The 27,992-nt window shown below is 32.5% G+C and overlaps 2 protein-coding genes across 5 annotated transcripts in view; one reads left to right on the top strand and one right to left on the bottom strand.

Annotated features, from left to right (window-relative positions):
* Positions 1 to 248: 248 nt before the first annotated feature.
* LOC150104868 (ankyrin repeat domain-containing protein 10-like) lies at positions 249 to 23,412 on the bottom strand. 3 transcript variants are annotated; one of them, XR_016548553.1, is made up of 6 exons: positions 23,027 to 23,411; positions 11,923 to 12,084; positions 11,415 to 11,506; positions 10,301 to 10,617; positions 5,804 to 5,956; positions 1,709 to 1,843 (listed from the first exon to the last, which is right to left on the bottom strand). XR_016548553.1 is itself a non-coding variant. In XM_090395382.1 (5 exons), the coding sequence occupies exons 1-5, from the start codon at positions 23,234 to 23,236 to the stop codon at positions 1,668 to 1,670; spliced, it is 957 nt and encodes a 318-aa protein (XP_090251508.1). In that variant the 5' UTR covers positions 23,237 to 23,409; the 3' UTR covers positions 249 to 1,667. The 3 variants fall into 3 exon arrangements, 2 of the variants coding, with proteins under 2 accessions (XP_090251508.1, XP_090251509.1); XM_090395382.1 differs by lacking the exon at positions 5,804 to 5,956 and having other exon boundaries at positions 249 to 1,843; positions 23,027 to 23,409; XM_090395383.1 differs by lacking the exons at positions 5,804 to 5,956; positions 11,923 to 12,084 and having other exon boundaries at positions 249 to 1,843; positions 23,027 to 23,412.
* Positions 17,320 to 27,992, top strand: part of LOC150104866 (PGAP2-interacting protein-like) — a 227,525-nt gene continuing 216,852 nt past the window's right edge. For both annotated transcript variants that reach the window (XM_090395376.1, XM_090395379.1), the window contains exon 1: positions 17,320 to 17,490. In XM_090395376.1, the coding sequence (XP_090251502.1) occupies positions 17,400 to 17,490 (91 nt within the window). In that variant the 5' untranslated portion in view covers positions 17,320 to 17,399. The remainder of the gene's footprint in view (positions 17,491 to 27,992) is intronic.

The following is a 27,992-nucleotide window of genomic DNA, read 5'->3' as shown; positions in this document are numbered from 1 at the left end:
ATATATATATATAGTCTGTTGACTGAGTATACTCTCTAACCAGTTGGTCTTTTCTATGGAGATATAAAATCTTTTCAGTAAATACCCTCTTGTGAAACCAGTTAACTCACATTCAGTAAATAAGTCTTTGACTAAAAGTTCTGTACCCCCCTCTCCCCCCCCCCCCAAAATGGAATTCATTTTGGATTTTTTTTTTTTTCAAAAAAAAAATTTGCTTACACAGATGACTTTCTGAGAAAAATAAAAGCTTATTTTCAACATTTTTATTTTTCCTTTCTTTAATACATTACCCAAATGGGAAAAACTGCTTTGATGAGACCATTTTAATCGGAATCAAAGCCGTATTTACAAAAAATACACTATAAAAAAGGGGTCAAACAATCTTACTATAAAACTGTTTACACCAGATGTTCAAAAGTTCTCAACTGACTGTTAAGAAATTAAATAATATGTAGCATTTATTTTAAACAAATACAACATACACACACTGCCTTACAGGAGAAAAAACATTTAACATGAAATGTAAACAGTACGGAGAAGATTTTAACATGTAATTTTAGTACATATAACTAGAACTGTTTCGAATTCCTAGATCTGCGCTATCTTTTATTAACAAAATATATTCTTGAAGAGAAATACAAAACTTAAGGCTAGAAAAATGTTTTCAAAAATTTACTGTGCACTTATAAAATTATTCAATATTAATTTTTATAAATATTTTTAAGGACTTATTTGTGCTGGAAATAATTTTATTTTAAAGGACAGTTTTATTTATGAAATTCCATTTTCAATGATAAATGTTACTATTTCAGTAATGTGCACTTTTTAAATGCTTAAACATTGGTCGGTTTAGTGTTTATGATATGTACCAATAGATGGCAGGTCAGTACTTTCGCTTAGATAAAAAGTATAGGTAGCGTCTGCTAGAAAATTGCAAGCTTCTGTTGATTTTTAACATCTTCAACTAACGTAGAAGCACAGACAAAAATCACCCTAACTGTAATACTATGCATAATAGATACTCTAATTTTATTATTTATATTTACGTAAATAGTATCTTATTCAGTTATTTTTTTCAAAAAAAAAAAAAATGCAAATTCATTCTGAAAAGCTATAAAATATTGCCATTAATTTTTTTTTAATAGACAAGTTTACATTATACACCCTCGATCCCATATGGCAGTGTTGAAATTTCGATGTTAAATTCACGCACAAAACACACAATACATATCATTTAAATATCAGAATTATCTACATGGCTTCATTACTTTATGAATCTCGAACCATTAGCTAACAACACTCGCGTAGCTTTCCACATAGGGTATTTGAGAAATCTTAATCTCACCGAAATGCGAATAAAGGCTATAATATTATCAAAACAACAATGTACACTAAAACGATTGAGTTATACAACAAGAATAAGTCCAGCATTTCAATAAATGCGTAACATATGGATGAAAAAGTATATTGATGACAGTTGCTACCCATATATATAGATCATTAGCCACCAGAAATGACTGCTGCAATAAAACATTGAAAAAGATGCAGCGTCTGCTGGTATATATAAGTGAAAAATATATACAATAAGTAACTTAGGCGATCGCTGTGGGAGTCGAAAACATCTATAATAATCACTGTTGGCTTGTGCTGCTATTGATTCGCGTCTTTCAACATCCATGCATTTGACTGATGAGGTTTTCTAATAAAGCGTGCTGATAGCCTTGTTCCATCGTACGTAAGCTCTGATGCTCCAAAACGCTGTTGGTTACCATAGGAACTGCAGCCATAGAAACGAGGAAAGTGCCATTCAAGGGCCTCTCACAGATGGTGTTGGCATCAGGGCCTACAATAAGGAAGACAGTCAATTATCTCATGCCAAGATTCCTTGAAGAATCTAAAAGCAATTAAAATGTTTTCTTATATATTATTCATCTTATATTATCACTTTTAACAGCTTCAATTACACTTAGTTTTAAGTGGCTTCGACTTTATTTATTAAAGAAAGTTATAAGATGGTTTATACTGCTGTTGAAAATTTAAAAATAAAATTGTTTTCTATAAAAAAAAAAGTTTGTTTTCTGAAAAAATTAAATACTCTATTTAAAATTTAATACATTTCTCAAAGAATTTTAAAATTACGTAAACTAGATAAAGTTACTATAATACACCATTTCATTTTAAATATTTCATTTCTTTAAGTTGGCAAACGTAAAATAGAAGTCTAATACAGAAATCGACTTTTTTTAACCTTTGATATAACAAATTTATACACGTTATCTTTAAATAATCGCCATGATAAACTAGATTATATTATTTGTTGTCTAGACTACATTAGTAGGCTATCACACTTAATACAACAATAATTCATCTTTTCTGAGATAAACTAGTTATGTACTGCACTTTAACCAATACCTCAAGGTCATATTTATAGTTGATTAGAGAACAGACATCTAATGTGTATGATGTTTACACTTTCCGTATGCATATCAACCACAAACCTTTTAAATCAAGGTTTTATTTAAGCATGACCTGGATCATGTTCCTCCAAGAGAGTAAACAAGCCTAGCGTTAGGTAGTATTTCTCTATAACAAAGCACAGCTTCTAGAAGATTATACATTTATATCGCATCATAATCTCACATACTGTTAATTACATGTATTTCATCTTGCAGAGAATAGAGTTATATGAACAGTAGGTTATCAAATTAATACTGAAGATATTCGTACTATTCTGTAATTTCAAAACAACCCAACTAATTCGCAATTACCTTCAAGTTTCTGTCATTTTGGCTTTGTTTATAGTTCATCATACCTTCAGAGGCGTGAGTTCAAAAGACGATGTACAAAGAGTAGAGGGACAATCAAAAATAGCAAAACTGAATTTGAAGACCAACTCATTTATATAACTACGAAGTAATGTTGCAGATCTTCACATGTTAACTTCGCCGCTAGATATTCCTTCAAAATGGTATTTCAGATGAGAGATGTTTGTAATACTGTCGGCTGGAAGTACAAACATGTTTTCATACAAAACAAGAATTTGTCAAAACAGAATTCATTGAACTGATAACAAACAAACCAGTGACTCTTCTCTTGCAAGTGATTTTACCAAGTCTGAAACTACTGTGAGAATGAATAATAACGTCATTGCGTAGGATCTCTGAATTTGGCTAATAATACTAGATGTTATCCAGAGGGTAGAAACAGGATGTCTTACAGTTAACCTCTTAACAAATTTGCCCGAATATACGGGGTGGTTCAAAATTCCACGTACAAACTTTGAGGGGAGGTAGAGAACATCAAAATCAACCATATTCACATAGGAAAGCATGACTGGAAACGCTCCCGGAAGGTACTAACAGGGACACAAAGATACGGAAATAACACAAGGCAGTAAGTAGTGTAAAAAAACTTTATTAGGCGTAACTGAACAGTTCAATAGTAGTTGGATACATAATATGGTTCCATGGTGCATGTCTGCCATCTCAGCGTTCGTAAAACGACGCATGTTCTTCGTACGACGTCGAAAGCTTGAATGAGGACGCCCCAATTGCTCACCTGGAGCGCTGGCGAACAGCGCCACCTATCACTTTCGGGTGGCATTTCCGGTCATGCTTTCCTATGTGAATGTTGATTTTGATGTTCTCTGCCTCCCCCTCAAAGTTTGTACGCGGAATTTTGAACCACCCTGTATACGTGTGTATTCCCATAAGATCAAAAAATATCTTGCCCGAGTTTACTTGTCATATATTTTACTAATTTTAAGAAGTTAAACGAAGATGTTCGTAAGATGTTTCTATTCGTTTATTTTTGGTTTTGAGGAATGGATAGCATAATGTATGAAAGAAACTAATTAAAAAAAAATTAGGGTTTTTTTTTTTTCGGTCAACTTTCTCCGAAAATTAGTTAAGAGGTTAATTTAGACAGCATGATCACGAACCAGTCCAACTACCACTGAACGAAGAACTGCAACAAGCAATTGTTGAAATAGCTGCACTGGTTTGTCAGCACCAGTTAAAATTTTTTTTTTTCAACATAGATTAGAAATACCATAAACCACAATATGGAATATAGTGTGCAAAAATGTGTACTAATTGTAAAATTCACTTGAAATAAACTCGTGACAAGTGCGACCTTCGAAGCTGTCTAGAGTGAGAATTATTAGACATGAAGTTTAGCAGATGGATAATGCAGAACACACGAGAAATAATAATAAAATAAAGTTGTTTAAGTTAAGGGATATTACATCCCATATCGTTTCTTAGCCGAATATAGTAGAAACTATATAAAGTTCGGCGATTCCAAGCGTAAGCAAATACCTGGATACTGCAGCAACTGACCCTTAAAGTAGTGCAAGCTGAGGCAACTCATGTCTAAGGTGGAGCAAGCTCCGATCACTATTCTTGATATTTACCCATAATGTGAACTTAGCTCCTACAAGAATAGTGATCGGAGCTTGCTCCACCTTAGACATGAGTTGCCTCAGCTTGCACTACTTTAAGGGTCAGTTGTTGCAGTATCCAGGTATTTGCTTACGCTTGGAATCGCCAAACTTTATATAGTTTCTACTATATTCAGCATGAAACTCTTTGAGTTTCTTATTCGGCTGAGAAACGATATGGGATGTAATATCCCTTAACTTAAACAAGTTATATGTCGCCGAATTGAAGCCTTTGGCTCTTCATATATCTATATCTAATAAAATAAAGTTTATCATTTCCTGGAACAGAGGCGGACAACAGTTGGTTAGGAAACAATTTTTGGAAGGATAACATCCATTAGCAGCTACCAAATGGGGGATAAAACATCTGCAAATGCTGAATGTTTCGGTAGTCGAATCTGACATTGTGTGACTAATTTTCCTGGTTCGTTCTTTGAAGAGAAGAATTCCTGTAATCACTGGCCAGCAATATCAGAGCATAGTAATAAAACAAAGAAAAATTGGCATGTGTGAGTTTATGATAAACTCTGCACAGGAAAACACTTAACAAAATATCATCGCCAATTTGGTGGCAATTTCAACGAAGATTCCTTGATTGACGTTCAGCTATGAGTGGAGAAGAATCTGCATTTATATCAATTATTTCTCTCTCAAGTTATTACGCACGATCCAGTCTTAAAGCACTACGAACATTAGCCAATAATTACCTTGTTAGAGTATTATAATTACAGGTGCCCTTGCACCAAAGTCATAAGCATTATCGAGCTGAACCAAGGTTTATTTTGAGAAATAAAAACAATATTTGATTGCTTTAAGCTTGGCATTAGACGACGGATTCTTATCCACTTATAGATAAAATAGATTTCATATCGGCAAGCTAATAACATAACCGTTCTTCATCCATGCAAAAATCTCTAACTAAACGTTTATGTTGTTCATTTTAATATATTAAAGAATGCTTTTTATTGAGTTTTCTTTTTCAAGCTCATTGCTTTCAAAAACTATTAATTACTGAATTAAATAAAGCTGTATTTTATTTAGTACAATAACTCTCCCAAGCATGGTGCTAATGTCGCATATATTGAAAATCTATCATGAGTAGGATTATTGTTATGATAATAAAATAAAAAATTAAAGTCATCTTAGGTAAATTTTAAGACTATTTACACATGATCAGCTTTTCTATATATATTTATTTTTTAAGGGAGAGGCTCGAAAAGATGAATGAGCTCAATAAAAAGCAAAAGTTCGTTATTTTTGTCACTTTTCTTTTTCTGAAAAAATATTTCATGTTTAGATAAATTTCATTTTTTAAAAAAAAACATATGATGCAATTAATAAATAAAATGTCCTTTGCCCCACCTTGGTTAATATTTTTAAGTAACTGATGCCCTTAAAAGCTTGAACCAGGGGGTGACTAAACTTTTTACATACAGTAGAACCTTTCGCAGCGCGGGGGACACATTCCTGAAAAATGACGCGCTGTCGTAGTCTCCGTTGTACAAATCGGAGAACCTATAGAAAAATGAAATTTTGGGGAAACCAAAATATTTGATTTTTTTTTTTTTTTTGGAAAACAATAACTCTTGATTAAAATGTCCATTCGAGGGTATTATCACCCCTAATATGAAAAAAAAATTGAAACTAAATAAATTACCTTTTTTACATAGTAATTCTATACGATTATTTACATATTAAATAGACTAGCAAACAAAGCATGCACATGACAATTACAAATATTTCAATTTAGAAAATAATAAAATATTTACATGTATATACATGTTGAAACAAGCAGAACAAATTCATCTCTTTAAGAATAAAGCATGCCAATATCGTTATGTTCCTGTCGTCCCTTGTAGTCTATATTGCAGATATGGCCATAGGCAGTATACATCTGTATACATACACTGCCTATTTCTCTCCTTCCTCCTGATCCGACGAATGGGTGTAGTGGATGCCTGAGGTCTTAGGTTGTGGTACATCATCCCAAGTTTGATGAAGGGTCGTAATGGTCTGGGGCTATTCCTCCCATTGTATGGCCTTGAACTTTTTGGATATACTAATTGAAAGGACGAAACCAGCATGCGACACTTCTGGATATTGCAATGATTCGTATATTGGCGATAGTTTGGCTGAATAGAATCAGTCTCTTTCAGCATGACAATGTACCATGTCATATTCGCACGTGCCAAATAAGGAGGAATGGTTCGAGGAAAATTATGCTAAAAAAAAAACTTGGACTAGCAAAGTTCCTGTCTCACGAGCACTTTCGTGATGAACTAATACATCGAAATCCACAATAATGTGCATGTCCAAAGGAAGAAGAATGGCCTAACCCACCACGAAGTCCTGAAGTTAAATTATATATTCTTCAATACTTCAAGAATAATGTTTGCATGCTTTGCTATTATGTTCTCTATCTCTCTCTCTCTCTCTTCAAAAGCTTAGGAGTATTAGGATAAGTAAATACTATTTAATATTACAAAATTCCCTCAAAACGTTTCGTGAATATGAAATTCCTAATTTGGAAATAAAGAAATTCACGATGTGGTTGGGAATTTCTGTAAAATTGTACCGTCACCTAAAAATTTCTTTTCGATGAAATATCAATTTTAAATATTAACAGTTTATCGATTAGAGTGTTATTAATATGTACAAATTTACCATGCTAAATGGAAGTACATTAAAAACTCTTTACGAGAAAAATGGCTGCGCAGCTTGTAATAAAAACGTTCTATTTTAAACTCGTTATGAACAGAAAAACTGGGAGTTAGGTAAAGAAAATTATAACTGTGTGTCGCTAGTTTTTATTTTCATAAGCTAAAAATTAAAAAAAAAAAGAGAATATTTTAGTCATTAAATAAGCATTCGTATTATTAAATTTGTATTATTCATTCATTTCATTCTCGTTCAGTTTTCTAACTAAATAAAGAAATCAATATTTAAAAGTTTTTTTTTTTTTCGTAATGTATTTAATCTCTCACTTGTAATGTTAAAAAAAAAAAAAAGTTTCAGGTAGATCCCAATTATGATTTTTATTTATATTTCTATCTGAAACGCTTGTTTTCAAAACACATGAACAATTAAATGGATTTATTTGAGATCGCCAATTTCCCACAAGGTGTGTTCTAATCGGCCTCGATGTTTAAAAAAGATTTTTGCATTTGTAAATTCAAACGCGTGATTTTTTAAATGTATTTCCGGCTATATTCTTTTCGTATTCGTTAGAAAGAGAAGCAGACGACGTAAAAGAATACTTAATGGACTAGAATAAAATGTGCGACTTGATGTCGTTCGTCGCTTTGGTTTGCATTATACAGAGCGATCAAATTCTTCTAGTGAAAGAAAGAATAAAATAAAATATTAAAAACTGGAAAATAAAATAGATTATATAAATATTGCTAGACGAATCAGAGATTTAATGATCTACAACAAAGAGAAGTTGCAGATACATATTGAAGACAAAATTAATCTATCCAGATTGTGTTTTAAAGGCAACTAATTAGCAGAAAAACTGTGAATTAGTTTTCTTTTTTTTTCTTCTTCTTCCATAGGCGTAGATCAGGTAATCCAGGAAGGAATATATATCGTCCTAAATTGTGAAATTAAAATGAAACATAAGAAAGAAAAAAAAAAAAAAAAACAGTATCTAGCTAATTTTTTCTTAATGGGGGGGGGGGGGAACTAGTCTTGACAACTGGGTATTCTACTGTGTTGTATAAGCATACAACACAGTAGAATACCCAGTTGGCTTGGGGGGGGGGGGGATCGGAATACTTTAAATCACTGAATACTTAATGGACTCTACAAGCCACACAAAACAACAGTATATTATATTACAAACATCAAAGCTAATTTAAGATAAAATCTAAATAGGAAAAATAACACACACACACACACAATATAAGGATTTCCTTTTCATGAAGCTTCTGCCAAAACAAACACTTCGTTTAAAATAGTGTTTTTTTTTTACCTTATGTTGATTCCTAAGAGGGATGCTGAAATGATTCTTACAATTATACATATAAACATACACAATATATATAAAATCCAAATTCTTTTATTGCAAAGTGTTTACATTTATTATTCAGATTTCTAAGAATTATTTTAAAAACATATAGTTCACATGAATTACTTTTAATTTAAAAAAAGTAGTTTTATTCATATAAAAATACAAACCTGAAGGGAGAGGTCACAGATCTTAAATTTACAAGTGGGGAGAAAATAAAAAACTTAAAAACAACCAGTCAGGTTAATGATACTTCTTGCTATGATGTTCCTGTAGGCTTACTTACCGTATTGTCGCTCCAAAAACGATGCACATCAAACCAAGAAGCATTACTTCATGAACCAGTTTACTTACCTGAAACTCTACTCTTCTGAAATCAAAAAAAGGATATTAATGAAAATTTAAAATTGTTGTTCCTGTTCCAATCTTATATATTGTCAGGTGTCACAGAAACATCACTCGGAAATGTAATGTCATGGAATAGTCCATTACATCCAGTCCAAAGATGTTCCTAGTTATAAATTTTATGCAATAGTATCTCTTGACATGCGCAGTACACTAAAATGCAGCCTTTTATTTCAAAAGATGTTTGCAACGTACGTAACATCAATGTAAAACATTTTAATAGCAATGCGCTACTAAAAACGAAATGGTTGCCATGGAAACATCGTCATAGTAAATTACGGTGACTACTTATTTAATCGCACAGAAAAAAAGATGTGTCACTAACACAGGAAAAAAACAAAATTAAAATTAGACTCGGAAAAAAAAAAAAAAAAAAAAAACGATGCCTCTGTGAAATGAAAAAGCATTCAGGTTTGTTTTCTTTTTATTATTATTTATAATTAAAAGCTCCAAAACAATATACAAAGTTGATGTTTCTGTATTCGTAAATATTTCTTGGCAGCAGGCCAAGAAATGTATGAAGAATTTATTCATTTTTTTTAAAAAGGAATCCAGTTAAAATAATTATCAGATAAATGGTTTCATTCTGATGTTTTAATTGTTTCCCTTTAAATCAGAAATTGTCTGATAAAACACCTTTTAGACTTCAGCACTAAAATATTTATGAAATATGAACCAATCTTAATTAGATTTAATTTCATTAAAAATAAACAAAATAACTGATAACTGATTTGACTCTTTCAAAGGTTATAAAATATCATATTAAAGTGAAAAAGGACTGCTAAAGATAATGATGTTTTAAATATCATTGCCGTCATCCTTCATAACCAATTTTTACTGAGGGGATGCCATTGTTCAAAATCTTTCGTGGGATATAGCGTGTCTCATCCATCATGCACTCTTTACTCCTCTCCATCTACCACTTGGAACACTTACCTTCGTGCCGCCACTTGAAAGCCTTCCCGGATATCTCAAGGACACCGATAGAGAGGGGGGGGGGGAGAAAGAAAAAGGATAAAAAATCTGGAACACTATCTAGTATTTGTTGACAAGGTCGACTGCTAAGCCATCTTTTTCCATGACGTGAGTATATTTAGACGTTTATCTGGGGTAGCGTCCAAGGTTTAACGCTCACTTGGAAAGATAACCAATTGCATAATACTAGAGACTCCAACTCACGAGGAAGTTTACCTAAGGACGGTAAAGGAAACAAAAATAAACAGATACCCATGCGCAACGCAATCAGCTCAAAAACATACAAATAAGTCCATGTTTGGATTTTTCCATAAAAGTAAGATCGGCCACCAGATGGAGCCATCCTCCACTTGACTGTCTGCTATGCCTGCAAAGATTCGTAATGCAACACTACCGTTCTATATTAACATTTTTTTTTTTTTTTTTAAGTGAACCACAGTTATCAACAACTGCTTCTTCTCACTCCTTACCTTCCATACGAATCCTCTTCACCTCCCCATTGAGGCAATCAAGAGTCCTCTTCCTGCTTGGCTTATTGCCGTCAAGTCTTGCCCGCAATGACTGCTCGATTAAAGGAAGGCTAATATGGTAGCCATTTTGAAAACCTCCATTAATAAAGTGTCCGTTAAGGCCATTTAGGTGAACGTTTATCCCGTTGGTCATTTGATGATTTGCTTGTGCATTGTCGTTTGCTTCTATATTGTCGTTCCCGAGAATGGCTGCAACGGCAGGATGGCCACAGGCTAACGCTAATTTTCCAGCTGTTTGCCCATTTTGATTGGGTAGCCTGCAACGGAACAAATCAAAACTATTTTTCATTGCGACTTTGACTTTTTTTATTATTTTTTTTTTCAGTGATATTTCCGTTTCAACATAAAATATATCGAAATGCGGTTTGCACTTCATTGAATAAACAAGAACAACTGTTTAAACTGTCCCAGTTTAAACTTGCATTACATACACTTGCATTCTGAAATTATCCTGTAACAAAAGCATTAGTAACATCATAAAAATATAAAAATGAAACTGGAAAAAAAACTTTAATTGTAATTCAGGCATCTGTCTCTATATGTTACTCTCCTTTTAATTTTTACGGTCTCTAAAATCTTGAACAAATAAACTGCAACCTAAGCAAAACAAAATAAAATCAATTGCGTGCCATAAAAATTTGTCGCAAAAAAAAAGAAGAAAAAAAAACTAATTTTCAGCCGGAACTACTAAATATTTCCCTTTCTTTGAAATACCTGGCAACTTGCCAAACGGTACTGGCAAGGCTGTTGACCTCTTTCCAAATAAGACACACCAAATAGGAGGTTTCATCGTGGCTATTGGGTATTTTGGGAGAGACAATAGTGTTATAATAAAGCCAGGTCACGTAATGTAGGGGGAGCTTCAATCATTAATCTATCACTTCCGTATGAAGCCTTATAATAAAGCAATGTAATGTTGGCACGGGAAGCGCCTATTACACGTTCTGAAAATGTCAGAGGTTAATGAACGAAAGTAGATTTTGGCTGAACTTATCCACTTGATGGTGGTTTGCTCTACTATTAATTAATTTAAAAAAAATTCAACGCTACCTACCTTTCATTGGCTCCTTGTGCCATGAGTAAATGCACGGATTCTATACGACCAGTTCTCGATGCCTTGTGAAGTGGCGTTTCCCCGAGATAATCCTGTAAAACACTCACAGTTAATCGCTAACAACTCAATTATTGATAAAAGTACACAAATCTCTCACATTAAAAACCAACCATGTCAACTAATTAAGTTTCTGTAATCCAACATATGATCGTTAAGATTTAGTGCTGGAAGAAATGCAATAAAAATAAATAATAAAACACAAACTTGCCTTCAATTAGAATTGCAAAAAAATTGCAATTAATCAAGCAGACCAGCCTGAAATAACTAGAAAGTGGGCTATCAAATTTTATTCCTAAATAAATCAATTAAAATATCAGAGGTCACATGTAATAAATAACAATGGCTTCCTTCTGTGAGAAGTGTTGTAAATATTGCAATGAAAAAAAAAATATATAAAAATGAATTTTTTTAAAAAAAATTCAAAACTATATTGCGCATGACAAATCACCTGCAAATTGGCGTTAGCCCCAGCTTGAAGGAGCCACATCAAACACTGAGGTTGATCAGCAAGGGCAGCAATATGTGCAGGAGACTGAAGAAATCTGGAAGACTGTAGATCAACGCTTCGATCACATGACAGCGAGAACAATACCTTTCTCAAGCAGTCAAGCTGTAAAGAAAATAAATGAGATACTTAGCAGACCTCGATGGTCCACAAAGGACTTTTTTTTTGCCTTCGCATTTCACCTGGTAATCATGCAACTTAATCTACAAGTACTGAACAGGTTCTTTAAGGGGTGGGACCAAATGAATTAAGTATTCTCTTTAAAGATCACTTTCTTATTTATTGTTTTCTGAAAATCTTTAAGAGCGTGTGAAATGCGAATGAGGAATGCTAGTGTGGCCTTGCATTCTTAAACCACCAATGTTGCCAGTTGTGTGAGCAATACTGGAGAGGTATAGATAGGCGTGATCCTAGAATAGTTCTAATTTCTTACATATACTCGTTGGACTGCTGCATTTAGCACATTCAAAATCACTTTTTTCCCCCTGCATTGGGCAGTTTAAAATTATGTTTAATTCACAAACAGCACGTGACAAAACATTCTCATACTTAAAATTGTAGATAACACATTAAAAACAAATCGTATTCTAAAAATGACAATCACAAAAAATCCGTAAAAACTATACATGATATAAACAGCATAAAGAACTCTAAAAGGATGATATAAAGAAATATATCAACTTGAAATGAGTGTTATGGTAATAAACTTTTATTTTGATTAAAAAAAATAAAGATTTTAAAATATCAATGTTTATTAGATTATTTTTTCTTCTTGTTTTTTTATTTTATTTATTACAATTAATGACTAATAAACACACCATTTATAATCTTTTATAGGTTGTTAGAAGAACCAGTTTATTGCATAAATGTTATAATATAATAACGTGAGAAACTTTCCCACATATCTCATAATAGGATTATATAATAAGCACTAATTGAAATTGTCAGTTATTATTATTATTATAGTTATAATTATTATCATCATCGAATTTCTCATGTGTAAACAACACACAATTATACATTTATCAAGTTACAATGTTTTCTTTTGAAGTTATTCGCAAAATAGTTTAAATTCAAAATAATTAAATATTTTGACAAATGTCATAATGCTACGAAATTCGGACTCACAGTAATGAAATCGAAAAGTTGGTAATTTTTATGAGAAATGTACGCTTTAACCATACTTACACCAAGTTAATAACTTTACCTAATTCTATTTTTGCAAAAGAATCCGTTTCTTTAACCTATACTCGTTTTAATTGTAATTTTTTTGCTAGTTGCATTCAAACACCCAGTACCGTCGACAGGGTGTAGCATAGAGGCAGCCTGCTTCACGGCGCGGCTTAATGAGGGCGTTCATTCAGCCATATTGCGGTAGGCGCCGTCGCTACGCTAACAAGAATTGTTAAGCAAGTGCAGAAAGAAATTTTTCCAAGCTCAAACTGATTTAAAATTAATTGCAAACAGCAATGACCCAAGAAGGATTGGTTGGTCTAGCAACTATATCGATAGAAGCGTACATAGCTTATAATTTAAATTTAGAAGAGCTTTATTGTGCAATATCCCCGTAGAGCAAACATTTAATTAATATTATTATGTAATCGTTTTGCATTAATGTTTCTCTTGTAATAAAGACAAAATAGCAATTGTAGATTTTCTTATATTTTTGTCTTATAATCCACCAGGGGGGATAGTTAATTGTTTGCCTCAGGGCGCGATCTAATCTGGCGACGACCCTGCAAACACCTTTATCAGTTTTAAATCATTACGAAATTAGTAAGAAGGTACAGTCATCATTCATGTTTTACTTACAGAAGAAACATTTAAACTGTGGCTGTTGTTTACCAGAAAACTGCCTGAAAAACATACAATTATACATTAAATCGTTTTCATTTTGTCTGCTGGGAAAAAAACAGTAACAAGTTTACGAAATATGGCAACAGCCTGTCGTCATACTTCGCTATCATCATCCGGGAACGAGACGCCATTGATGCGCAGCCTACAACTGCATATCAGAAAAGTCTATTATATTTATTATATATAATACGGATAGATATTTGTTTAAAAAAATAACAAAGACAATATTGTCATTAGGCAGTAGAGGAGGTTATTTCTAATGGTCTTAATATCAATTTACACATAAAAATGGCGGAGAAATTCTTATTAGGAAACTAAATAAAAAAAAATAACATATGTAAGTAATAACATTATATTTTTGTTCTTAACAGATATTATATTCAGTGCATCGCACATTAATAATTTTGCAATAATTAAAAATGTTGCAGTCATTAAATCGGCAGCCAAAATTAGAATGTAATTGATATAACAAGAAAAATCCTTTTGTTACAAAAATGTACAATTATACATTTATCATCAAGTTACAATGTTACTTTTTAATCTTCCGCCTTCATTATCAGCATATATACATGGATTAAAGTTTATGTATATGCAATATCAGGTGCGCCTGCTTGTATTCCGATGTAAGACACCCTTAACCTTGAAAAACCACACTCATGTCTGCCTCTTGAAAGACTGTACATGTAAAATGACGCCCCAATGGTGGAACCAGTCACAGCAAACACAGTTCGCTACCCAATCCTCTGCAATATCCTTAATCAGAACGGAAATATTCTGTCTCGTCACCTTCAAACGACCCGCCATTACGACTAACACTGTTCAAGAGTATCAAAGGATGCAGTCACTGCATAAAGGCATTCTGTTTTCATAACAGTAAAATGAATTTGAGAAATAAGTGTTGAAATAATAATAATAATAGCTTATTGCTTAAGCAATCTCGCCTACAAAATTTAGTAATGAACGAATAGTGTTTTTCGTAATATCCCTAATATCGAAGAAGTGGAGAGAAAAAAAAAAAAAAAAGTACAGCAAAAAAAAAACTAACAATAAAAACATTGTACCCCTCTAGATGGCGCTAGGAGTAATGTAATTAAGTGATGTGGTAAATTTAATTAATTTTCATTTAGGTTATTCTAATGATAAAAGGGTTCGAAAAATAGGCCAAAGGGTAGTAGATTTACAATCCAATAGATTTTAACGATTACTTTTATCACGCAAAAATAAGACTACTTAGCATTATCCTTGCGCTTGAAGGGGACCAATCGTTCGCCGCTGTTGGCACACTCTCCCTCGATGAGTCTTTGGACTCCCTGGAGGTGTCAAATAATAATAATAATTATTATCCTTGCGCTTGCCTGTATACAGAGCAAAAAGTCTTGAAGTCAATAATTGCATGTTTACTTAAACATTATCGTGTATCATTTATATTTTGAGAAAGTAAAGGGATGGTAAGATATTTTGTAACAATTAGAGCAAGTAAAGAAAATATATTAAAAAAAAACTTCACGAAAGTTCCTCGACAAAAATGGCATATTAATTTAATTATAAATATGCTTAATGTGTAGATAATGTGTTGCAAGGCTAAGAGGAAAATAGAATAACCCCTTTTCAGGTCAGTCTTGAAAAGGTTATTATCCTGTAATAAACTATCGTACGATTTTAAGTTAGATAGTTAACTGACAATTTTCTTCGAGAACGAAATCCTTATATCATATACACTAATAATAAAACTACTAGAAGAGGGCGCTACAAATAAATGTTACTGAAATTTATAACTTCAAAACTAAGCAGACGAAATAATTTCCATTTGAACGATGTTATATTTCTCAAGTAACAATTGGAAACAGAGGTTTTGGAGATCAACAGGAAAATAGGTAATAAAATTAGCGTCCTATTTAAATTACTATAATAATAATAATTTTAGTGTATATTCTTTTGTTTTCATTTTGACACAAAACTTAGGATAAAATCCGGTATAGCAAAACGATAAAAAAGAAAATATAAAAGCGGTGTGAGACTCATTAATTTGAGGAAATTAGAAAATAACTTGTCAACATTTCTTGTCCATATGAGCAAGATAATGTTTAGTGATTGATCAGAAAAAAAGGCGTTTGTATTAAAATCATACTTCATCCACATTAGCATAATATTGAGGAAAACCGTTTAACATTTCAATATTCACCACTTTATCGAGAAGCCAAAAGATACAAATGATATTAAAATAAGCGCCTTTGTAACATGCACTCTTCTATTGGAAAGAAAGCCTGGATTCGGTTTTCTTCATAACGAGAGGTATCTTTATATAAGCTTTTACAATTAGAGCTGAGTTCAATGGTCGTATAAGTTTTTTTCCCCTTCTGGAAAAGTCGAGTTTTCCATCCTGCATAACAGGCAAATCATCAGAGAACACACGCAATTAAACAACAAAAACAAAAAAAATGACAACGAATAATAGGAGATGGTATAGCGCAGACGGTGAAGAGTCGAAAATGCTGGATTAATTTGGGGAATGTGTTAAATTGATAATGGGGGAAAGGGAAGAATTATAACGCGAAACCTTTGAGATTATCTATTTTTACGCATGATTCTTTATATTTCATATAATAAAAGTCATTAGTTCTTTCCCTTTTATACACACACACACACACTTTAAATGGAAATGTATGGTTCCAAAACAACAGAAATGCTGTTTGTCGAACCATTTCTTGAATCCAGCCTATTGGAAACACTTGTTATTCAAAAAACTAACAGAATTTTCAGAGCAAAGCATCAAACAACACAGGGCAGCAATTATATCACACATCATTCAAGGCAGTCGTTTTTATTTTAATGTACAGCACGCATATTCCAAAAACTTTACTGGAATGCAATTATAAACGAAATTAATTATTGTCTGGCAAAAAAAAAAAAAATGAATGCCCTCTCTCGTATACTAATACAAGTCCAATCTAAATGAGACAAGAAAAGATTTTTTTAAAAAAAAAAAGTAATGTTTTTCAATTAAATATTAATAAAACCTAAATAAAAAATTTAAATATATTACTATTTAAAAACTATTTATTTTTAATACACTGAAACAGTTCTTTATTCGGAATATAAAGAATGAATTCATTAATTAAATAACTGATGTAGGTGTTTTCAAAAGCGCCCTAGTTAAAACATTTTCACCCGCTTCCTTCTTTAACCTATCTTACCTCTTCCCCGAATAGTACTTACCTTAGCAACGAGCATAGCAACATGGAGTGGAAATGTACAGGCACTTCCATACAGAGGTACAACAGTACACGTACATTACCAAAGATTCTGAAGTGGAAATTTCCACTCGAACATCACGCGCTTTCTCACAGTGAACGTTACAAATGACGAGATTAGAACGGTTTCTTCGAAGTTTGCCATTTTTTTTCAGGACAAACTCGTTTTCGATAAGTAGATCTTTTTTCCTCCCCTAGTGCATTCCTTCCCCCCCCCCTTCAAACAGAAAACACCTACACTGTTTTGCTTTTGTTTAACGAAAAATACATTTGGCGTTGCTAATTGTCTAACTGGTTTTAACATTTTTTATAATGGAATACTTATTTGTTAACGTAATAGTTCTTCCAAACATTTACATCAACCCCTTAAAAGAAGCATTTCCAATCAAAATGTCTGAGGCGGGTGAGTAAATTCCAACGTTTCCTGGAATTATTTTCTTTTGCTGCCGTATTAAAACATTCGATCAGGTTCATTTATTATTGAATGCTTCTATTAAACTTACTTTCTTTTAAACTTTCTTATACAGCGAAGAGATATAATTTAAAAATATATATATATATAAAATCCTCATAAATACAGAAGACGTAGCAGTTATTGCAGTGTCAAATGTAGATTTCAAAGCCAAACGGCTTTGAAAACTACCGCCACCTATTGACAGTCCTATTAATCAAATCACACATGGTTGATTTTTTTTCTTTGTTTTAACTTGCATGTGTAACTAATACAATGAAATACATTCATCATATTTCCTGATGCAGTTGTATCCGAAAATAACTAGAACATTTTCAGCAGATTCCTTTTAACTTATGGATTTCCAGACGGCTAGACGATTGGCGCAAGTACACAAACATGGATCAACGATATTCAAAATACGCTAAAAAATTATCAATGAACTCTATCAAAAATATTTTCAGTATTTATTAGATAATTTGTAAATAAATATATAATATAGAAATAACATAAAAATGAAAAATCATATAATCTGCGTTCTGTTACCTTGTATAATAATAAAAATTGCTTGTTGTAATTGTGTGTGTGCGTGCGTGCGCGCGCGCGAGGAGGTATGGAAACTAGCAACAAAAATATATAATCTCGATTGCTTGTAAAGCCAGTTAAATTTACTAACATCAAGGAATTCCTAGTTTAAAATAATTCATTTTTATTTTATGATATTTCAATATACCAAATAAACTATCCAGAAATACTGTTTCTCTGTCGTTTGGATTAAAAGCTGTTCATAACAGCATTCAACACAACTTCCATTATAGTTAAAGGCTATCGAAAAACACCTACATTTGCTTAACTTGCAATGTAAATAGCACAAAAACACCGATCAATTAACATTGTTTATTCTATGAAGAGAGACAATGCAAAAATGTATCGCTTTTGAAAAGGAATTTATCACTTTCTTTTCTAATTCAACTACACAAATATGCCACGCACACACAAGCAAGCCGGAATGTAACCAGCTTAATCGATTATTTCGCTACCAAGCAAAAGATTGCATTCAATAGCAGTGATTTCTATTGTATAGGAAGATATTATTAATGTACTAACTGCTGATAAAATCGATATATCATATTAAAACGTGCTGCTAGTCGACAGATACAGTTAAATTGATCGGCAGAGGCTGCGCAAAAGATACAAAAAACTTATTTTAAATGTAGTTACATTTTTAAGACAATATATTTTTACATGTACCTCTTTCTATATAGGGATTATCTTTCACACCTTACCAAAACCGAAATGAGTTAATTACAAACCAAAGTTTTAATTATTGAACATGTTCCAGCTTGCAAGTGACAGAAAGGCTTTCATAATCCTCTTTTCGTACTGTTTTTTCTGATATATGAAATAATCTGCTATGCATTTTTTTTTTCATGAATGCTTAAATCGCTTGTCACATTACATTGTACTTTACAATGTAAGTTTTTATTTTTTAATCCAATTATAATTGTCAATGAATGTTCGAGTCCTGGCGCCATCTATTGATTAGCAAAGTTAATTTTTTTTGGCTTCCGCATGCAGTGAAATTAAATTTAAATCCGATTTGCTTCCTAAACTGTCTAAAAGCGAAAGTTTTTTTTTTTTTTTAGTTATATTTCATTAATGAATGAATTTTTGTTTTAGGTTAGCATTACGCAGAACTAAATCTGCTGTACATTAACACTGACTCTTTTTTTGGAGTGGGGGGGGGGGGGTAGTGAGATTAAACTAGACCGAAACCTAACAGTAACGGTAGTTAAGTTCTGATTTCTAATACGGAGTACATTTTTTGGTATATTTGAATAATATAAAAATTTAAAACAATACATAAAACACGCAGTATAAAACAAACTACTATTTTTAAATACAGAATGGTGAATGAAAACGAATATATTGTAATGTTTTTTACTCTTGATCTATTATTTAGTGCTTTTCTCTGTTAATTTTAACACCCACTGATTATTCCAATTACAATTAGTTAATTTTAAACTATACGATTACAAATTTTATTTCTTTTGAAACAATTTTTTTGTGTCTTATTGAGTCGCATAAAAACAAAACAACAAAAAAGGAAAAGAAAAGATTCTTATTACCAAAGCATTCATTTAAGCAACTTCATCAGCAAAATTTACGTCCTTGAAATTAGCTAGAAAGAGAAGAATAGGTTCGTGTTTTTAACAAAATCGTGTTCTGGGAATGCCGGAAGGGCATATGCATATAAGCTGTGGCATTGGTAAAGTCACGGCCAATATAAACGTTTATTAATTTGAGCTTGGATGATGAGAAAAAAATAAAAAATAAAATTGATTTTTCGCCAACTCATTCCTCTCATCACACATCCATCTTGCGTAGCATACACTGGATTCAGCTCAACTGGAAATTGATTTTAGAAATAATTAATTTTCATTTTTCTACAAACAAAATCATATGAACGCCACCCATAATGTTATTTTTTCAACGTTATTTCCACCCCTCTTCCCTAAAGCGCACCCAAATTATTTTGTAATAGTTCATTGCTATATTAAGAAATACTCCCACAAATCCGTTTACACAAAACAAAAAAGTAGGTTCCCCATTCTTTAGGTCAGCTGGTCCTCTTTCCAGTTGACTTATAATAACATTTACGAATTAACCTAATTTTTCAACCTGGTTTTGGTGTGCATTGCATAACTTGGCATCTTTATGCTAGCGTCATTGTATATATATTTTTTAAAGGATGCAAAATATTTTTGCATTGACCAATGTTTGTTTTTCAAGTTAATTACAACTATTTTACAGTAAAAGAAGTAACATTTTAAAAAATGTTTTATTATTATTACTAAACACATAAAAATAATAATAATTGGGGGGGGGGGAAATGACAGCATATTATATTGGTACAAAATAAAAGGATTGTGTGTATTTTAATATTTAATTTTTATCAAATAATTTTATTTAAGAGAGTGCTTCCTAGTGTTGATTGTTGAAGTAATGCGCAACTAAAACTACGAGGCGAGTGTGTCTATAACCTGAGTACGTTTTCTGGTCTTTTTACAAAGATATGCGGACTATACCTTGCTATTCTATGAGACCTAATTCAATATCTTCTCATGAAAAGCCCGTATAAATGTTACTATTGCATTACGACGGTGGCGGATGTCGCCTAAACGGTGAAAACGCTGTCCGAATGCGATTATGAATGTCAACCGGTATACATTACTACCACTCTATTCACTAACGCCGTGAAGTGGCTTGTAGAAAGTTCCTACGTTTGGTTGCCAGAACAGGCTCTCAAATTACCTCTTAGCCTATCTACAGTATGCTAAAAGGTTTATAGCAGTCTGTTGCTGGGAATATTTACCTGAAGGTGAGTTAGTTGGTCTGATATTGAACTATTAATTGCCTATACTAGTAAAACCTAGTTTCGGTAAGGGAAATTAACTGATCATAACAAGCCATTAATTAGGCTTAATAGAAAATAAAGATTTTTTTTTTTTTTACAAAAATTATTTAATACACTGAAACGACATCCATCATTCCTCCATTTCCTGTTGGGCCTGTGAAAACAAGAGCACCAGCTTCCCGCCATTTCTTTTCGATTTATGGCATTCTTTCATTCCGGCTATCCGGAACAGTCTTCCTCTTGAAGCGTTCCCCAATCAAGATAAATAATAGATCTTTTCTTTCTTTCCCAACCCTACCTGCATTTCACACACTACATGCTAGGGATTTGGGAGGATTGGAGCTAAAAGCATTTAGGATTCGAAATAGTCACACGAATTGATTTTTTGCTAGAATATGATTGGTTAGGAATATTTTCCAAAACGTTCGTTCTCTATTGATTTAAAAATAACTCCTTACCGTGATTGGAAATCTGTTGTTTTTGCGTTCACCAGCCCCAGGGAGCGATTAAGACTCTAATGGCACCTGCGGACAACTTTCATTGTACTCGGCAACCTGCTACTTGAATAACGTTAAAGCATGCAGGCTATTATAAGGATTAGTGGCAAGGGTGATAGTGGACTTATTAGGAGAGGGATTTCTTGTGTGTGCATATAAAGAAATTTTCCGTCTTGTACACGATGTTCTAGGTTTAGTATGTGATATCAGACATTAAAGATTAACATCACGTAGTGCGTTGCAACTGACACAATTTATCGCGAAGGCTGAAACGCATTCTTAAGGATGCCACGTTTTAAGTTAAGTTTTATTCTCTTTACATTGAAGCTAAAATTGTAAATAAATTACTTAATGATTGGAATAGTACTTTATGAATAATAATAAAATAAATACAGCTCATGTCGTGAATTTGGTCACAAACGAATGATGAAATATAATGAAAGATGTTAATTATAAATAATAAGATTACGGCACGGCATTTTCTAGGAACATTTGGCACTGAGCTAGCAGTTTCGAAAGAAAGAAGAAAAAAAACAAAAAAACAGAATGTCATAATAAGAAATTGCGAAAAACGCGTTAAATCGAAACATCTTTCCTTGAAAGATCAAATGTTGCTCTACAAATACACGGATGACAAAGAAAATATGATGCATAAGTGACTTGACTAAAGCGTTTCCAACAACATAAACACGTCACAAAATAAATCTTGTGTGTGTTTATTCTTCAATTAATAAATGAGACGATATGCTCTTAAAAATAATAAAAATAGGGGGAAGAAAAGAATGAAATAACCTCCGTACAGAGCAGATGATTCATGATGATTAGTTCACAAGAATAGAAACTTAGGTCTACCTACACGAACCGAGTTGGCTCGTGAGGCAACGCGATAGATGTTTTATCGACCTAAGCACGCACCTTCTCCCACACTCACAATGAACTTATTTAACTGTACCTTTTAGTAGATGAAAGATATTCAATGTATGTGTTTCTGCGGAATACAATTAACAAAAACGCCCTTTTTTTAATGTATCAAAATATAACTTAAAATCATGTACATACAAGGAAAGGATATTAAATGATCAGGTCCTTTTACAAATATACAATATGCGTTATGTATAACACATGAATCAGTTGAGCAAATAAAGCAGATGATATTAAAACAACTACATTTTTATTTATTTAATGAAGTAAGTGAAAAATACTAAATTTGAAATATTTTCAACATTTTTCTTTGTATCACCAGAGGCTTAATCTCATTCAGGTTCAATTTAAAAAATCGTTTAATTCTCGCGCCATCAAGCTGTTATAACCATCCACTAAACAACATATTGCACACTTGCATAACATCAACTGCTCAGTAAAAACGTGCAGTTGATTGCAGTGACCGCGTGTTTTATAAAAAAAAAATTCTGCTTTTATATTAAACATACTATTTGAATCATGAGAGGGGAAAACATTCGTGATATAAACGTTAACACTATTAATTTGCATAATGACTAACAAAAAAAAAGAATGCACAAATATAGTTTTTTTTTTTTTTTTTTTTTCTGAATGAAAAGCAAAAAACCCTTACCTTTCCAAAATATGCAGCCCAGTGAGCAGGGGTCCAACCATACATGCTATCTTCTTCGCAGACAGAATAAAGACCAGTTTCCATCAACAAAGAGACTGCTTGAACATTACCATCTCTACATGCCTGATGTAAGGGAAAATTATTACGAAACGTGATTTCACTTCTTTCATCCCATCCGCTAGTAGGGTTAGGTTCGATCATTAACGCCATAATCTTAGATATAATAATAAATAATTAATATAGAAACAAACGTAATAAATTAGGAATTACCGCATGCAACCTTTCACACACATGCACACAAAACCACACTAACTTCCTTTCTCTAGACACCCACGTTGCAGATATTCTTCGTCTGCCGCTTTCGATTTGTTTTAACATCCGGGAGATTCTAACGATGCCGGTACGTTGATCTACAAAGGCCGCGTGCAGCTGTATAACAGACAAAGAATTGTTATTGGACGAGATGGAGTTACGTCAGTTGAACGTCACGAAATGGAAAAGTTCCTCGCGTAATATTTATCATCCTGATGTAGGGGCCAACAGTACAGGTGTTGGCCGTTTGCCTTAAAACTTATTGGCCCGTTCAGTTACTAATTTTGATAATGCTCGTAAACCAAAAAGGAAAAAAAAAGGCTTTTCTTTCTAGTACTTGACATATTAATAATTCTTACAGCGTACTTTTTAATAAGGATTCATATATGAAAGAAAAATGTTTTGTTTTTTTTCTTCACGTGTAGAAAAAAAATTAACGCTTATTTATCATTGGAAATACAAAGAAAATGTAGGTCAAAGGAAAGCCAAAGGTGTTTTGTTCGTGTGGAAATTACTGACAATGGTTTTCAACAAAACAATATTAGAAAATCGAGACTGCTCTATCAGTACAACCTGCAAATGGACATACTGTAGGTGAAAAACAATGTACAAGTACATGCGGTGTAAAAGTTAAGGAGCGTTTTTTGACCCAACTGGAATTAAGCGCATCGTTACTCAACAGTTGATTAAAAAATAATTTATGACATCTTTTTGTAAGTGAAAATGAGATGTCGCTGTTTTTTTTTTTTCTCCCGACCATATTATGAAATAGGAGGCGTAAACTTAATGTGAATATGTAAAACAAAGCCAGTCTTTTCATTTTTATGAATATGGGAATTTTGATTTTTTAAAAACATGAAACTGAAGTCGTTTAGTTGAGTTTGGTATTTTATTTCATGTTATTATCGTTACAGGAAATCCATATTTGGTTATAAAAATGTGCCCAGGATGGTTATTTATTAACCAGGAAGTTTTTCTCGCTTTTAAAACAGGAAGTGATCTCATGAACATTGAAAAATAAATAATGTACTGATGCTCAAACAATTCTTTACTCAAGTACTTAATTACGGTGCTTTTTTTCTGCCCTCTTCTATACAGTGTTTCCGATCTCTAATTGATATGAAACATACGAGCTTTTACTAATCTCCGAGGGTGATTGATGAGAACCCAGATTGGTTTAAAACAGACTTACATCAGGAGGAGACTTAAGGAGAGGAGAGAAAAAAATAATAATAATGAAAGGCAAAATATGATAGCCGTGGTAGTTACGTCTTTCAAGTATGGCCTCTGAAGCAACTCGTGAAGCTTGTCACGAGTTGCTTCTATATATATATATATATATATATATATATATATCGCAACAGTATATAAAGAAAAATATGATAACAAAAAATACGATAATGAGAGAAGTATTAAAAGAAAATAAGATAAAGAGAAATACGTGAAAATAATGTAAAATAGGAAATGATTTAAAAAAAAAGATATATAACAAAGGGGTTTTATATTATTCGCTTGCAGTATTAAGGTAATCCTTGATTTCTATAATCATGCAATATAAGCGTATATTTACATTATCGCTTGCTCTGTAAACTATTAAAAAAAATCAGCGCACTTTTGAGTTGGACCCAACTATCGGATGCAATGCACTTTCCGAAAGTAGTTCATTAGTGTACAATAAGACTCTTATCAAAGATATGAACTCATTCGTTCATTTACCTTATCTTGTAAAATGTTCAGTTGAGGGATGTTATCAGAAAGAAGTCATGGCCAGTGTAGCTACAGTACATCTAGTAGCCGTTGAAAGAGAAACAGTATGACATGAATAATATCGTCCAACTACAAGATGAAATTTGTAGATAAAGATGTAAAAAATTCGAAATTAAGAATGGTTATACATTTAACTCCTCCTTGGCGAAAGAAATATAATACTGAGCCAAGAAAGAAAGATGGACACAATTCAAATTCGATTCATCTGTTTAAACCTCGTTATATAATTCAGCATCACTGCTTATTCCGTTCTTGGTGTGAGTGTGTGTGTGTGTGGGGGGGGGGGGGGTTCAGAGTTTGAGTCCTCTAAATTGTGTTCGTATGCAACTATGGCTAAGGATCAAGAGTGACTCATTCGCAACAAATGTTCGTTGAAAAAGAAATCATTGGACTTTTTGGCATACATGCAGATCTTGTGAAACCTTTTTTGTCAGTACAGTGACATGTCTTCTTATAAAATAAAAGGAAACAAATACCTTTAGCATGCACGCACCCACAGACTTCTTAGAATTTTAATCATTATTAATTTATCACTAATTAGCAGCTGCTTTTATGCTATGGAAATTATACATATTGTTTTGTTTATTTCTTTTATTTCTTTCTTTCCTTCACTCACTCTCTCTCTCTCTCTCTCTCTCTCTCTGCTTTTATCTAGAAGTTTATTTTAGTCTAGAACAGCATAATCAGTGTGATATGCCAGCCTATAATAACAACAGAAGACTATTTCATCGCTTTAAAATTACCAAAAGACTGCATTTAAAATAAATACATATTACATTTATTTTAAATGACCAAAAGATTTTGTCTTTATTGTTTTTTCGAGCTTTGGTTACGAAAAAAAAAAAATCTTTTAGTTGCTATAAAGCGATCATTTGGTAATCTTAACTTAATATTAAGCACTTTAAAATGGATTTATAATCGACTCCAACTAATATGTCACAGTTTATTCATAACTAATTTATTGAGCAAAAATTATATAACTAATTCTAGATATACAGTTTAAGAATTGTGCTAAGCCTAATAATTGTGTATTTCAAATTGTCAGTTAGGTCAACTAGTGAACGCATGTAACCTGCTTAATATACAGATTCCGGAAGTTCAGAACAGCAAAGCATGAAATTATTTCAGGCGCAACGTCATTTTCGATCTATAGGGTCTGGTTGAAGTTCCGGGCTTATTTAACCATCAAGCTATGAAAGGTAAAGGGCACACGAAAATGAGCGACAGATTACACGCTGAGGTTAGTTTGTATGCTTTGTACATCATCGCAACGCGTGTAGTAATGATCTAAATAACACCGGATATCTGTTGATTCTCCTGTCTGTAAAGGATGTTTTCCCACAAATCAAATTCCCGAATGTTGTGTATGTTATGCTTCACTATTCATTATAATAAGTTCAAAAAATCCGATAGAGAATGGAATGTGAATTGGCAGACCGTGGTTACGACAACATTTTAACTGAACCCTTTTTTCCCCCCCGAATGATATATGGTCAACTCCAGAGAAGTTCGATTTTATAATATAATAATATACAGTATGCGTACCTTGTAATAGAGCCGGAGGCAGCTAAAAATTAATTTAAAAAAAATAGTTTAAATTGTTTTGTATTTTAACAATTACTGTTATATCTTATTTATAAAGTATGTGACAGATCTGTAACATAAAAATTGATGTCGATCAAATTTTATTAGTTTTACTATCTGTCTATTAATTTTATAATGACGACAGTTACTACCAGAAGTGGCTAACTATAGTGGCTTCAGGCATCTTCTTCCTGCCATTTCCGGTATTCCGTTGTCCCATTTTTTACCTTTCCCCCTCTTTCTAAATATCACCCGTGCTCCTCTATGGGCCTCTGCAAAACTAAATTACGTGGTTAACAGATAAAATAGTCATGAACTATTACCAGTATCTGTGTAGGTGCAGTTGGTTATATAGGCCATCAATTGCCTTAAACACGATGACAATAATTCAAATTGAAGAGTATGAAAGGAGCAAAGGTACACGGTTACATTTCTCTTTCTCTCTCTCTTTTCCATGCTTCATTCGCTCTCATATTTTTTTTTTTTTTTATGGATAAGAAAGACCTGAAATCATCCCCCTCCTTCATAGGAGATACGATTCCAAATACCTGTAGATACGTTTTACTCGTAGAAGAATTTTTTTAATACACGCACACAATGTTACGCGAGTTATTTCTGGATTGCAGCGAAGTCGTATTTGTTGAAATTCTGTATTTGGATTGATTGCGAACATTTGTTGAATCATTTCGAATGTATTGATATTAGCAAGGTCACAAAAAATGTCAAAATGTTCCAAATCATAGGTTGTAATAACTTTATTCTGACTAGATAGAATTTAATAAAATTTGGAATCATGCAAGAAGATGTCAGTGTGCTTAGTTTTAATTTCAAACGTCCAACGTTTATTTCAAAAATTTAGCAAAATGATTCGAACAAAATAATTCAGTTAAACTGAATTATTAATGTTAAACTTAAACTGAATGGAATGCGAGAAAATCTGGTATTTAGGATTTCTCTTAAAATTAGTCAAATCGTTTCATATATTAGAACTCAACACCTCTCATCAAAAGACAGCATCCCACTATAAATCATACCATTTATAGTGGGAAAATTGGACACAGCAGAATTATATGTCTGAAGTTCGGAATGATTTGAATTATGAGCAAAGCAGCTAAGGATATTGAGGTCAGTCCATTATGTCTGTAAATTGCGTCTGTTCTGACTGGTTTGTTTGTTTAGCAGAATGAAAAAAAAGCCAAGTTCCGTGTTGTGTCGTCTTCGCTTCTCGCGTCCTAAATGAGATTCAAACCCAGATCTTTGCACTCCAACAGGTAAATTATTATTATTATTATTAGTGACACTT

Source organism: Typopeltis vanoorti, chromosome 7 (assembly GCF_054136105.1).
Source record: "Typopeltis vanoorti isolate ZY-2024b chromosome 7, IOZ_Tvanoo_1.0, whole genome shotgun sequence".
Lineage (NCBI taxonomy): Eukaryota > Metazoa > Arthropoda > Arachnida > Uropygi > Thelyphonidae > Typopeltis > Typopeltis vanoorti.
Note: the sequence above shows the minus strand (reverse complement) of the source record. Positions and strands in the feature narration are given on the sequence as shown.

What these genes read in the sequence shown, in the direction of transcription:
- LOC150104868 (XM_090395382.1), bottom strand. Translation starts at nt 23,236, where the DNA reads ATGGCGTTAATGATCGAACCTAACCCTACTAGCGGATGGGATGAAAGA. An exon ending in GGGCTGCATATTTTGGAAAG is followed by an intron (nt 12,085 to 23,026) that starts GTAAGGGTTTTT and finishes TTTTCTTTACAG; the next exon opens with CTTGACTGCTTGAGAAAGGT. An exon ending in GCACAAGGAGCCAATGAAAG is followed by an intron (nt 10,618 to 11,414) that starts GTAGGTAGCGTT and finishes GTTCCGTTGCAG; the next exon opens with GCTACCCAATCAAAATGGGC.